Below are 15,337 nucleotides of genomic sequence, written 5' to 3'. Positions count from 1 at the left end.
TATTGGTTATCTACCTATGATAAAAAGGAAATGGCTAAAATGAATCACGCGTTTATTTTTTCGGGATTTTTTCACGTTTTCGCAATGATAAATTGTCAAAGCATCAGGACACAAAATGCATGATGATGCGAACATGTTTTGTTATCTATCTATGTCTCTATAATAAAAAGGAGATGACCAAAATGTGCCACGCGTTTATTCATCTCTCTTCATTATAATAAAAAGAAGATCAGTAAGAATAATTTTTATTTTTCACTGAATTTGTTCGATATCCAGTTTGAAAAGTTGCGAAAAAAAATGGTCTCAATTATTTAATGGCTCTCCATCTGATTAATGTGAATTGTATTAGAATGGAGAACGACGAGTCGTTTGAGCAATCTACCGTGTTAGGCAGAGTCGTGTGGCAATAAATATGGATATATTAATTACCTTAGCAATGTCACGCACACGAATGACGCGCGTGTATTGTATTCCTTTAATAGGCTCGCAGAGCGCGCATTCGATCTCGTAATAGTATATTTCGATACAAGTGCGGAAAAGTGTTTTTTGGCTCGTGGGGGCTTTATAGCACGAGCCGAAGGCGAGTGATGTAATCCCACGAGCCGGAAAACAGTTTTCCCATGAGTATCGAATGATTTTTTTCATCACAATGCGTGGGAAAGGCACTTTTAGGTACGCGAAGCGTGCCTGAAAAGTCACTTTTCCGCACAGCGTGATGAAAAGACAATTTTTCCCATGAATTCTAACTTTTATGAGTCTAAGAAATTGATCCATCAAATTCTTTCTTCAATTATTTTGTTAAACAATAGTCTTTCGTTTGACTAAGCTGTTCCGACATACCTCGCCATTAACACAAATTATTTATTACAAACCTGAAAATTACGAGAATTTTCACATTAGGCATAGAATTTTTAGTTATTTTTTCTCATCTTTTGAGATTTTTTCATGATTTTTATCTCCTTTCTGACTTGGAAAAGTTCATTTTCTCATAAGACTCTCTGTTATTTTTGCCGACGAAGACGCAGTATTGGACACATAAATACCATAAAAAATAGTCTATTATGTCCCGCGGACAGACAAACCGCGATTTTTCACTTCACTTTGTTCGGTTAGAACGCGGATTTCTGTACTTGGAGCATAAAATGTTATTTTATGTCTCTAGGACTGTAAAGCCGCGATTCTAACATCGATTCCCTCGGTTAAATCGCGATTTCCAGGCCCAGAGACATAAACTATTCTATGTCACCTGGCGATAAAACAATTTTCTGACTTATGTGATTAAAATCCGCGCCTTCGGCTGGGATTATAAGGCACACTCTAAAAAAAGATTACTTCTGATAAGTAGGAAAACTACTTGTATTCAGTACCGAGGCGTTTCTGGAGAAAAGCTAATTTTTTTACTTGGTCCAAGTCGAAAATCGACTGAATACAAGTTTTATGCTCCAAGTACAATTAGCACTGGTGACAAGTACCAACTGTACTCATCATCAGTACTGAAAGTACTTGTACTGAGTACCGAGCTGTACTTCTCAAAAGTAGAAAAAATACTTGAGACAAGTAGTAATAGTACTCAAATCCAGTACCAATGGATTTTCGCGGAATATTACAGTAAGATTCATCATACAATGGAGATCGTTGAAAAACGAAGAATTAATGCAAATAAAATTATTGTTTATTGTTCGTTTGCCCCTCAAATGCTTGAAAATTGAAATGTACTGGACTACAGTCCAGTGTAATAAATTCTCGAGCTACAGAGATTTTTTTTTCAAAATTTTTCAAAAGATGTGTAGAATAACAATTACCAATTAAGTTTTCCAAATTTAATTTCCAAATAGTCCTTTTTTTTAATAACAAAAAAGGTAATATTCATGCGAAATAGCCAGCAAAATGATTCTCAAAATAATTGTTATATTTTATATTGAACAAAAAAATTGAAGTATTAATCTTTTGAGCTATCTTGTGTGAAAATTGCAATTTCATTATGCGACAAAGAATGAAATTGCCTATTTAGAAGTCGAATTTTGAAAAAAAGTAGCTTGTAACTGTTATTCTAGACATCTTTTGAAAAATTTACAAAAGGAAACCCCTGTAGCTCAAAAATTGAGTACACTGTGCTATTTTTCTTCATTTTCAAGGTCTTGGGGGCAAATAAACAATAAATAATCGTTTTTTTTCCCACTTATTCTTCGTCTTTCAACATATATAAATAATCAATCATCAATGTGTGATAAATCTTACTGCAATATCTCGCGATTTTTAAACTCATCGTAACCTCCCCTCGATGAAATTTGGTCATTGTCATCTGAGAATGATAATGATAATGATAATGAGAACGATAATGAGAATGATAATTAATGATATGAAATTCCCCAACAAAATAACCAACCAACAGTACTGGAATCAAATCATAAAAGTACTCGCGAGAACTAGAAAAATTACTTGCTCCAAGCATTAAAAGTACTTGTGAGAAGTAAGAAAAATGCTGACAGGAAGTAATAAAAGTACTTCCTCCTAGTACTTTTCCTACTTGCTTAGCAAATATTGTACTTCACCCAAGGACATGAAAAGTACTTGGGACAAGTAGTTTCCCAACTTTTCACAAGAAAACTTCTCCCAAGTAGAATTCAGTACTGGTGAGTAATAACTTTTTTTTAGAGTGCACATTCGTCGCAAAATACTTTCATCCCCTGATGACATAATGTACTATTACATCACGTGCTACGATTCGCGGCATTTTAAGAAACTCAAAAACATGAGCCGCATACCTCATAAAGGGTAAATTTCACGAGGGTCAAACGTTGCAAAAGATCAAGTCACAAGTCATCTCCATTGTGAGAAAGTCAATCTTATTATCTATTGAGCTTTATTGGATTTTCTACTTTATTATTGGAAGTCCCTAAAAGCCCAGTTAGACCTGAAAAAAACCATTTTTATCTGAAGAGTTCAAAAAAGCTACCAAACACAATTGCATTAGTTTTGCGTTTAAGAATGCTGAATGAAACAACGTTATGTCAAAACAAAAGATGATGACACGACGAATTCAATAGAGATGAATAAATAATGAGATTGACCCTTGCCAAATTTATCCCTTACAGGGTATGACCCTTACGGGGTCGAGGGTGTAACCCTCGAGACGTATGATCCTGGCGAGGTATGTTTTTTATCGCCCTCGCGAGGTATAATCTTCGCGAAGCTTCACGGTTGACGATAAAAGGTAACTTCGGCTGGTTTTTTACATTCTTTACATTTATTACGTAAATTATGGGTTTTTTACAATGTCATGTCAAAAACTGCGATTATCGACAAATGCCCAACCGTGATTATTAGCAAAGATACTACACTGCCAATTGAGCACAAAGTCAACCATCAGAATGTTTCTGCTCTTATTAACTGTCGTTTACAATTTATTTCTCCTATTAATTTTCAAAATTCAAGTTACGTTTATGCTTCTTTAACCAGAATGTTCTATTTATATTAACTTCCGTTCAGAATGTATTTCCGTTTTTAATCTTCAAAATTTGAGTTATGTTTATACGACTTTAATATGCTCTAAAGAGACCGCACCGTTTGAATTCAACTGGAAATGCAAACGCATTCAATTGAATTCATCCTGTCGTAACTATCAGAGGTGCAAAGTAATTTTCGTGAATCTGTGGGAAATACCAGCCGACTCCCCAGCACGACTCAAACATTCAGTGGCTCCCTTGATGCACTGCGTTATACTACTGGAGGTTTAGTCGAGTTTAAAATGCATTATGTATACGCGTCCGATCGACAGATGAATAAATTTCACGTCTACTGTGTGCAGTCTCCCGTGAGTGTACATCGTGATGCATAGGTGGATACAGTCTCCAGAGATCTACGTGAAAGTGGAAAAATATAAAAAACAAACAAACGAGCCAAAGCGAATGATGAAAAAAAAATGCATAGAGAGCAACAATAAAAAATCAACGAACAAGCAGGATGTAAAAGAATATTGACATTGCAGAGACGTAAAGTACTTCACAACGAAGGGCTCACGGAAAATTGCACTGCTGTAACACAATAGTCGCCACTTCGCATTTCTTTCTGCATCCATTTCTTATCCTCTGTGAAGAGACTTTACTTGAAAATGACATCATTGAGTAGTCTCGCTTTTTACGAGATGCTCTCTACACCCGAGATTCAAAGTCATCCATTTCGTGGAAGAGGGGAATAATAAAAGGGAAAAACAAATTGGGGATGTGAAGGGACGAATACAATACAACGGACAACGGCCTCATAAAATATTTGTGTACAAAAATAAAATAGCGCAGAGGACATACCAAGGACACAGGAGATAACAGTGACAATAATGAAACGGGAATTTGAGAGTTGAAAAGACGCATTCAATGGATATGTATTTATACATATGGCTCTGAAATGGCAAGCGGGCGTGTCTCGCACTCGCGGTCTTTTACGAGATATACTGCATCCGGTCCTTGACCCTCCCCCTTCCTATTACACACATAACTCATTATGATATAACACAAATACCGCGGAAAAGAGAGGGAGAAAAAAATTCTTCAAACGAACTGCTGACATCACAGCTGGGAAAAGAGATGAGATGATCACACTGGTTTGTGATATTTTTAATTCTGAATTCGTAGCACATTCATTACGTCCGGCGTGCTGGGTCAAGGAGGGGGTGAGAATTAAGGAGTGCCTTATAAAATAGCCGTAACACGTGTGGAGAACTGTTTCAATAAACCGTGACTTCGAGACTTTTTTTATCAGTACAGCAATGAACAAAGTCCAGACGTATCAATTACCCTCGTGTGGATCCAATGACCCGTTGATAATAATGAGAAGAGGGGCTGAGGACGAGATTAAATGGTCGTTAAAGCCAAATTTTTTCTTTTATAGGCTCAGAAGGTGTTTGTTACCTCAACTTCGTAACGTGGAAATCCGTATTTAATAGCCGTGAAACTTGAGTGTGGGGGGACAATAATTTCGTGGCTTTTGCACCGGGGGATTTGTTAGAGCATGGCACCAGGAAGTAGTGTGTATTTAAACGGTATTTTAAAGGGTCACGGGTAAGGAATAATTTTCTATTTTCTTGTATAAAGAAAATGAGAACACTAATTGATATGAAAAAGCGTTTGCTTTCCCTTATGGAGTTGAATTCATTTTTAATTTCACAAACAGAATTTCATTTTTAATTGTTACAAAATCAACAAGGGCTCCTTGCTCGTTGTTTATTGACTTGATACCTTGGAAAATGAATTCCGTGGAGTGAAACCCTGATTAATTCAGAAAGCAATATTTCAGACGTCTAAACAAGTTTTGTTGCATTGCTGGCAGAGTATATACAAGGGAATCGCCGGGAGACTCATTGTCAGTGAAGTGAGACCATAGTAATTTAACTCTCACGGAGTGTTTTCACAAAGAAATCATTAATGAGCATCTGGAAGACAGCATTCGTGGTCCTCGTTTCTGTGAAAGCTTACAGACTTCTCATTTTCTTATAACTACAAAGAAGGGATCCACTAGCAACCCAATATGTTTATAATTTTTTACATCCAGGAAAAAACCTGTAGTGACAAACGAGTTTTTTTCATATTTGATTTTAGGGAAATGATATGAGCAGATCCACGCCAAATCAGCAGGCCAAAATGTCGATCCTGGGCATTTTTGTCTCAATTTTTTTTTCTAAAACGATAGCGATTAAATAAAAATTTTGAACAAAGAAAAATTGAAAAATATTGGTAATTGAGGGAATTACTATTTTTTGAAAATGACTAGTTTTTGTCCAAAAACAATTTTTTTTCCAAACTGGCCTCAATATTTCTACGGGGGTTCAAGCTATCAAATCGTCCCTTTGCACACCCAACGAACATGAAAAACCCTTCAAAATGACACGTCATAAATAACATCATCTTCAGTTTGACGAGGTTTATACGAGAAAATGTTTTTTTCAATCCTTAATTACAAAAAAAGCTAATTTTTTAAAAATCTGAAATTTTCAACACAAATTGACAATAAAATAAAACGAATTTTGGCACCAATTAGAGTTTCTCTCTCGCCGTAGTTTTGCGATTATAATTTTTCTAGTGGGACGAGTATCGAAAATGACCAAAAAAATCGATTGTTCATGCAATTATCCCCCAAATGAGTGAATATTCAATTGAATAATTAAAATATGTAGAATGTAGAATAACAGTTCGGAATTACCTTTTTCAAATTCGATTTTCAAAACAGCCAAAAAAAGTATTTTACTAATATTAATTCAAACAATAAATATTTTTTGACTGTTTCCAATGAATGACGCAATTTTTTATTCAAACAAAAGGTAAATTGTTTACTTAGAGCTAGTTCTTAAGAAAAGTAATTCGTAATTATTATTCTACACATTTTGTGAAAAATTTTGAAAAAAAATCGTCTGTAGCTCAAAAATTGTATACTGGACTATTTTTTGCACTTTAAGCGTTTGGGGGGCAAAACAACATTAGATAATTAATTTTGTTATACTAATTCTTCGTTTTCGAGCACATCAAATCGATCTTTAACTTATGCAAAATCTTACTACAATAGCCCGCTACTTTGAAATTTCCCCATAATATCCCCTTAGCAAAAAGGTACCACTTTATACAACTGAAATCAGGATATAATTATTTCCAGTTTGTTGCCATAGTGAGAGTTATTAGGGTCTCGTAAGGGTCTCATTTTCTCACAGAGGGATCTTTAGGCGACTCATTATCGGTGAAGGGAGCTCGAGTAATTCCCCTTTTGTAAAGTGTTTTCACGGAGAAATCATTAATAAGCTCCTGAAAAGCAATATTGAAATTCTTCTTTTCTTGAGAAGCCACCCAATTTACGTTTTCCTACAAAAAAAGAGAATGGATCAGAGCACCGACATAATTTCAACTATTTTCATTCATGAAGAATTTTCTATTTCTAAATGTCTGCTGATTGATAAATAAATAAAAAATTATACTGTTGGAAAGAAAAACGAAATTTCATGATGAGTTCATTAGTAAGTTTCAGGAAAGCGACATTGCATTCGATTTAGATGTTAAAAAATCATGAAATTTCAAAACTTTACCGATAATTGAAGGAGATTGTAATTTTTTTAAGCAGCCAGGAGACTCAGGAATCAGAGATAGCCATATCCATAAAGTATAATGACCATTAAATTCTTAAGTAGTCAATTCGCTAATATCACTCTTAAATGTTAATTATTAAAGTAATCATCAATTTAAATCTTCCCAATTATTTATTAATCAGTACTTTAGTTGGGAGGATTGAGGATTATTTGGATAATCGGAAATTCCTTATAAGAAATTTATAATTATTTACTTAATAGAAAATTTACAGTTTCATATTATTAAATATTCAATTCAGCGTCAATTGGAAATTTAGATTACCAATTATTTTACTATTTTTTAAATTTCGATTAGTGTATTTAAATCTTAATCAATGTAAGTCGGAAATTCATTTAACCCTCGTTCCCTCGCACTCAGCTGCCTGCCTTCATCCATCGCACGGTTAGGGCAGCGCCGCTGGGTTAAAACGAGCGCGCCGTTGCCACCTTGGCGCTTACCGCTATGCGCGCATTTCAAGTATGGCAGTGAATGTAGCAACACTGTCGCTCGAGGGGTCGACAGGAATTCACTCGCACCGGGCGGCGCGGTGCCGCTTTTCTGTCCGTTCGACGTTTCTAGCTAAAAGCTAGCAACGTCTTTCTAGCCAGTTTTTATCTAAAAGAAGAAATTCTTTTAGCCAAACAAATTTCCCGAGAAAAAAACGGACAATGCCAGTGCTTAATAAAAAGATTGAACTAAGAACTCTAATTTTTTCAGAATTTTCAAGTATCCAGAAACACGCTAAAATATAAAAAAACGAAAACAAAAAAATGAAAAAAATTCAAATAGAATTCAACTTTAGAGAGAAAACAATTCCCGCAGCACCCAGCCGGGAATCGAACCCGGGACCTCCCGGTTATGCGTCGGGTACTCTTCCAACTGACCAACTTCTACCAGGGAAGAGCGAGATAATGACGCGCTTATTGAGCGAGTGATCGACGGTTAATATTGAAGAATCGGAAGATTGATGGCCATCCCTACCAGGGATGTAAAAAAATCCTGATATGTCACCGACCTGTCATGTGACAGACGGCAATATGACAAATTTTTGGCCCTTATTTTTCAACCTCCACTTTTTGACCCTTATATTCTGACACTTAGTGCCTGACCCTTACATAACACTTGAAAGTGCTTGCTACAGCCCGGCCTGATACATAAGAATCATCTTTGAATTGAAATACCCATCCCCCAATTGAGTATAAAATATCCTTGAATCAAGTAAACTTTATTCTTGATTCAGTTTAACGCGTATACTTGAATCTAGTATAAAATATACTTGAATCAAGTAAACTTTATTCTTGATTCAGTTTAACGCGTATACTTAAATCTAGTATAAAATATATTCAATTCAGTTCTATTTTTCTTAAATACCATTTTTTGAATTGAAATACCCATCCCCGAATTGAGTATAAAATATACTTGAATCAAGTAAACTTTATTCTTGATTCAGTTTTACGCATATACTTGAATCTAGTATTAAATATACTCAATTCAGTTCTATTTTTCTTCCGTGCATGATTATTTTCAGATTGTTATTACAGGGATAAAGTTATTAAGGTTTCGCAAGGGTCTAATTACCTTTCACCATAATGCACCCGTTATTTTTACCAAATTAATTGTAAGCATGATTTACTCCATTAAATTGATAGCTCGTTACGGGAATTATTAAGAGTGCGGAGGAACCAATGCACATACTGTACAGACAACGGTTAATGTATATACACGCGTTTTGCGATTCGGTAAATCCTCAGAGAATCATAAATTTCTGGGTAAACGGCCAGGGAATCGTAATTACGACATCGACAGGGGCGAGAGGGACTGAGGAGGAAGAGGGGAAAACTAGGAAGTGGAGAGTATGGGTGAAACGCGTATAACGATAATTCCGTTTTATTGGTCCACGCAGGCGCAATAACACTGGCAATATGTGTGTGCATGCAGTTTCGGTTTGTGTCCATTGAGAAGGTAATACATGTAACTAGGGATAGAGTTGACATTCGTCGAATCCACTCATGTGTCCTGCCATCGTTGCAATGCCATTGATAATTGGACGAGGGGGTTGAGGTTCGCGAAACGAGAAGACAAGCCATAGGACTAAATAATATTAACGGTCGCTGAACCGACCATTCGTGTCTGTAATTGGTGGCCCAGTCCACCAGGGTTTCCCGGAGATTCCATAAATCCACTCGGTCATCCGCGATATTACTCTATGTCCTTCCTCTCCACCCTCATCGTCATCATTCCGCATGAAGCAATATAAAGTTCATTGGCTGATTAAAACGTGAATAAAATTTCATAGAGAGATGAATAAATTTTGTATTTTCTTGCTTATGGCACTGGGCGATAATATTCAGTGAGAAATGAATGCAGGGTAAAACACATCGTAAAGTTAATGAGAGAATGCCCTGTGGCATAAAATGGATGCACAAGTGAGAGCCGTTTATGGTGTATATGTATATGAGACCTGGGAGGCTCATGAATGGAGGGGCTATGAAACTCTTTAAACAGTTTAAGCTTGATAGTATATTTCGACAGTAGGCCGTGAGGAACTCTTCTGGCGAATATGGGCCAGAAATTCGCCTTCGGCTCGTCCTGTGATCGTATGAGGTAGAAAACGTCTTCACGGTCGTATATCGAACGATATTCTTTATCATTGGACCCGAAAACAGCGATTTAAGGAGCTCCAAGTATCTTTTACAGTTTGATGGAGACCATACTATACACTCAGCGAAAATTTTAGTACATTTTCGCATAAGGCCGGGAAGTACGGTCTAACATACGAGTGTAGAGTTTCCAGGCAATCCAAAAGAGTATGTCAGATCGCGTGTAACAGCCGAATGACAAATACTATTTTTTGTCTCGGACCTGTCAACAGCGAGATTCCCCAACGAGGAAGAGAACGGCACGGCGGCGGACGTGGGGGGTCCAGGGGGAGCGAGCCCCCCCCCCTGGACCCAGTTCAAAAGGAAAAATCCAAATTTGCTAAAAAAAAACAAATACGAAATGAAAAAAAATACCGAAGAACAAGAAAAATAAAAAAAAAGGACAAGAAAAATTTGCAAAAAAAAAAAAAAAAAAAAAAAAAAAAAAAAAAAAAAAAAAAAAAAAAAAAAAAAAAAAAANAAATCAAAGTAAATGTTTGGAAAAACAAATAAATAATAAGACGAGAAGATACGGAAATTATTGGCTCAATAAAATTGAAGGCGAGAGTTGAACTTTTTTAATCGCCAATAAATTGAGAACGGCAGTGTGAAATTTGAAGATCTCTAGCTCATTCTCAAAATATTTTTGCAAGTTTCAAAATGAGATTTAACTCATCAAAATTCCATTATCTGATCAGAAGATATTGACGATTGAATTTCTACCGCATTCTCCCTCAATTAAGAGGTATAATTTCATACCTTTTTACACGGAATTTTTTCATCTACAAAAAATTCTCGCAACATTCTTCTGTAAATTATCTGGTTTTCCAGATGATTCCATGTTTATCAAAGAACACCTTCGACTGATCGCTGAAATACAAAAAACGCATTGTTTCAAATCAACACCTCCAAGCACTTTATTCTCATTGTCATAAGAAATGTTGAGAAAATCACTGTTTTCTCTTCTTTAACAAGTGATGTTTGTTGCTAATTGCTCAAAATCATGTTCTTGAATAAAGTACTGTAACCTCCAGAAAAACACGGAGGTTAAACCTCACCTCGCGTATATTTTTATCGTGTATGATTATTTTTGACATTGTTACTACGTTCACCTCGTGCCGAAAAGTGCCATTTCGTCAGAAGGCCCGGTAAACCGCGAACTAACCGAGCGAAGCGAGTTTTAGAATTTCTCTGACGAAAAATTGCATTCATCACACATTCATGCATTCGTCGAATTTTTCTGACGAAAAATTGCATTCATCACACGGTCCAAAAGTATTTTCTGACGAATGTGGCTTTGTAGGCCGAGCCGAAGGCGAGGCCTATAATCACATTCGTCAGAAAATACTTTGTGGACCTTGTGATGGAAATAACTATTTCGTTTACTCGTAAACAAAAAGTAAATGAAAAGTTGTTTCGTTTACTTGTAAACGAAAAAGGCACAGCTCGGCCACTCGTTGAACGTAACATCACTGTCAAAAAATATTGTTCGACACATGTGAGACAGGAATTTTCAACTCGTGTGATTGGTTCACCCTCGTGAAAATTCCGTCTCACTCGTATCGAAATATACTAATTCATCTTCATTTGACTCGTCTGTTTGTTGCAATCACCTTCGGCTCGTGCAGCAAACGTCACACTCGTCATGATCTGCCACTTATCGCTATTATATCATAATATACTATAGACCACTCGGGCATAAATTTCGTTTTCAACGAATGTGAGTACAGACCTCGCCTTTGGCTCGGCCTGTAAACTTCACATTCGTCGAAAACGAAATTCATGCCCTTGTGGTCTAATATACTAATCCGTTATTTTTTCAGTCTTTCATTGTGAATGAGTATCTTGAACGACTCAATGTCCATTCGTAAAACCCAACTTTCCAGGATGAATCTCATAAATCACAGGACTTTCTCTCTCCTGTCTCTCTCTGTGTCCGCTTAAATTAATTGAAATCGTGCGAAATCTCTACCTCTGATTACACCTCTCTTCCCAAGATATACTGTTACGTCTACCTCGTGTTCATTCAGAATTCCCCCTCTCCGCGCCCATTGACTTAATCCAAACCGTCTCTGTTACGGTTGAGTTTAATCGTCCTGACACTAATTCCCCAGACAAAGTCAGACCATCCGGTCAAGGACTCTCAACTTCCACTGGAGTTCGCTATTTCACGTCGCCTCCCGGTTCTCCACCACTTGAGCGCTCAAACAAACCGAAACACCAAACTTCACATAGAATTTGCTATACTGACGGAAAAAAATCATTCCTCTGCGCAAAGTTATATGTTCCACGGAAGGGATCTTTCGACGTGTTGAATCAAGTAAGTTTTAGATAATAACGAAAGTCTTCACCAAAACATGATAATTTCCGTGGCAATAGTTATAGTTATTCTCGTAAGAAATTTATATGTGCTTTGGGTAACTACAGTAGGTCTTCAGAGAATTATACGGGGACCCGATTAAGAGGAGACTACTATATATGAGTTTTAAAAGTCGCGGGCTATTGGAGTGAGATTTTTCATAGGGGAGGGTAGGGCAAAACGGACCCCTAGAGCAAAACGGTCCACTGACAAAAAATTGGTAATTTTTGTGTTTTTTTTCTTTCCTTCAAATCAGGAACACTGAATGTGTTGAATTAAAAGTGAGTTTCAGGATCATAACCGTCACAGGAGTTTTATAGACAAGAAGTGTCGTTGAACCGCAATTTGATCAGATTTGCTAATCACCTCAAAACACAAATGATTTTGAATTTTTGTTTTTGCTTCCATTCGGAAGCAAAAACTATCAAAAAAATAAAAAAATTATCAATTTTCTGCCAGTGGTCCGTTTTGTCCTAGAGGTCCGTTTTGCCCGCCTTGTCCATTTTGCCCTACCCTCCCCTATATATTTCCAAATTTGAATTCAGGGTGAGTGACTGCTCTTTAACCACGTTAAACTCTCTCCACTATCGCTCCCGTTCTGACTCTTCCCCGTCTGAATATCATTCGTGAAATGTGAACGGTCCCGCTATGAGGTGGAACGTTGTCGCGCATAATAACACTGTATAATATTTCAATTAATGACTTGTCCCATACGGTTCAACTGCTCCAAAATCCACTGCTACAGAGGACAATATTTATCCTGACGCTACACAAGAGAAAGCCTCCCCCCTCCCAATCCTCTCAACTCTACCCTCCACTGGTAATTTCCAGTCAACACTCCGACCTAATCCAAATTGAACTTGGCTCGTGGTTTCCCCGATTCTGCACATATATACGGCAGAATGCCATCAATTTACATGCGTTTGTCTACAGCCTATCCCAGTATAGCGCTGTAAAGCTGCACGATAGACTTTCATGGGTATTTCACACGCATACGTGTCCACAGGACTCAGCAAACATGAAGAATAATATGCGTGCTTCATTTAAAAGGTCATACCGTCATTCAATCCCCGTGATTTCAAATACGAACTCAGCGTCCCGGTAATTATTCTATTCATGTCATTAAGAGAATTTCACGTGTGAGTGATGTCGAATAAATCAATGGAGTTATGTCAGTAATTCGATGATTTTTATTTCAGTTGATGAAATTTAATTCTGTGAAGTTGATACCAAAATTATTAGTCAAGGTGATAAAGTCAGTATTTTATGGCATTCACCAACAAGTGAACCTACAGCTCTTGGGGTCCATGAATAGTTCGGCACGTGTTACCCAGTGCCATTCAGAGTTGCGGGCTTTGGAAATTTGTACGGTGTCGTAAATACTCGGACACGGGGATTAACAGGCGGTCGCGTGGCACCGTGGAATGAAAAATACCGGTGTGAGAAGGTCCGCCTGGGGCGTGCACAAATTGTTCAATATAAAATGAAATAAAGTGTGAAAAGGAAAAGGAAAAACGCAAGTATGGAGGATGGGGAGAAAACGTATGAGAGAAATGGACGTCTGGTGCTCGTCAATCCCACTGGGCAATCTATACCTCCCGCTGCTTCCTCAAACCATTGGAGGTCCAAGAGCCTTTTTCTACCGAGGTAATTATCCTGTCGAAGAATGACCTGTCAGAATACCCAGAAAATGCTGTAAACTGGAGGAAACAGGGAATGATGGAGGGAAAAAATTGATTGGGTTTTGAATTGCATTCTAATCATTCAGGGGGGTACACGTTCGCTGCTCGATTTTTCAATAGCATTGACGCCTTCTCCCATTTTCATTGTGCAAATAACCACTTATCGATTGAGCAAAGTCAATGAGAATATGCAAATCAATGACATTTCATAATAATCCATTTACTGTTGCCACATGTCAATCAAGAAAACCATAAATTTATCTGTCATAATAACTAATGCTCAATACAAAATTTCACACCGGAAACAATAAAAATCGGAGAAATTGTAATATGCGATACCAATTATACGACTGAAGCGCTGCTCAATCTCCCTGGCACCTATAATCTATAATTAGTATTCTGTTGAAAAGAAGAGTAAATGTCAGAAAATCCATCTCATTAATGCGATGGAGAAATATCACGAGAAAAATAATCAAAAATATTTCTGATCAAATAGACCTGAACTCCCATGAACTCTCCTCCTATCCTCATAAATAAACTCCTCCTAGATCCATATAATTAAACATTCAGTTCCACCTCACCGGACTCTCCAACAAATTTCAAACAATATTCTCGAGCGTATTTTCACACGCACTTGAAAATGGATACGTCATGTGGCACGTGTGAATAAATGAGCCCCTATCCTGAGAATCATAATATTGAGAATTGCATTTACTACTTGTCTTACCTAAGTAGCATGTTGAGTCATTCCCCCCAAGAGACTGCTGATGTCGAATGTGCAAACAAGTCCCCGGTGTACGTTTTAAGTATATAGGTGAGAGGACACTGAGTAAGACACGTAGAGTGTACACACCTCAAGAGAGTTGTCTGTCAACTTCAACCTTTCCTACCTTACTCACGTTTTTTATACTCATTCAAGCCCCGTAAACCTGGGCTAGAAAAGCTTTCACGCTGACTTATCACTCGAAAGTCCCTCAGAAACTTGATATCGAATTACATAAAACACAAGGGACTCGAGTCACTTATTCAATTCAATTAAAATAACAACACGTGAATCACTGTTATCACTGGGTGCAGATCGACGCTGTAACACTCCTCCTTCCGGCTTCCTCGTTGTCCCACCAGTGGCGCCGTCCTATTGACAAGGTCAGTCCACCCGTATCCTCAAGGTCGGTATGATTCGGCGCGATCAAACAAAATCCTCTTCATAAATTTTCCCTCCGCTTGAATGTCTCCGTCAATTCTCCTTGGCCCTCGAGCGAAAAGACTCTCCCTTTCTATTATACAAACCCTTTATAGGAGCTGTGATCCATTGACCCTTGTCCTTGATCCCTCTCCAGCCATTGGAATCTGTCAACCCGCATCAAGTCAAGAGGATTCCACCTTCTGAATTTTTATGCGATCCTCCGTGAAGACTCAATCAAACACTACTCCCAGGGGCTCCGCCTCCAATGGTACGGAAACTTCATACGATTAATTCACAACCCGTCTTTTCTCTCCCGTCAATATTTATTTTTACAAATTGAAAGAGGAAGATTGAGGCAAGTTTTTTTT

General features: G+C 37.4%; 1 protein-coding gene across 1 annotated transcript in view; it reads right to left on the bottom strand.

Annotated features, from left to right (window-relative positions):
* Positions 1-14,617, bottom strand: part of LOC107045602 (collagen alpha-1(XV) chain) — a 106,463-nt gene extending 91,846 nt beyond the window's left edge. Inside the window, exon 1 of the mRNA XM_015267928.1 lies at positions 14,511-14,617. Within this exon, the coding sequence (XP_015123414.1) occupies positions 14,511-14,521 (11 nt within the window). The 5' untranslated portion in view covers positions 14,522-14,617. The remainder of the gene's footprint in view (positions 1-14,510) is intronic.
* Positions 14,618-15,337: the final 720 nt, after the last annotated feature.

Source organism: Diachasma alloeum, unplaced genomic scaffold (genome assembly GCF_001412515.2).
Source record: "Diachasma alloeum isolate Michigan unplaced genomic scaffold, Dall2.0 Dall_scaffold_00181, whole genome shotgun sequence".
NCBI lineage: Eukaryota > Metazoa > Arthropoda > Insecta > Hymenoptera > Braconidae > Diachasma > Diachasma alloeum.
The sequence above is the reverse complement of the archived record's forward strand: the minus strand, read 5'-3'. Positions and strand labels throughout refer to the sequence as shown.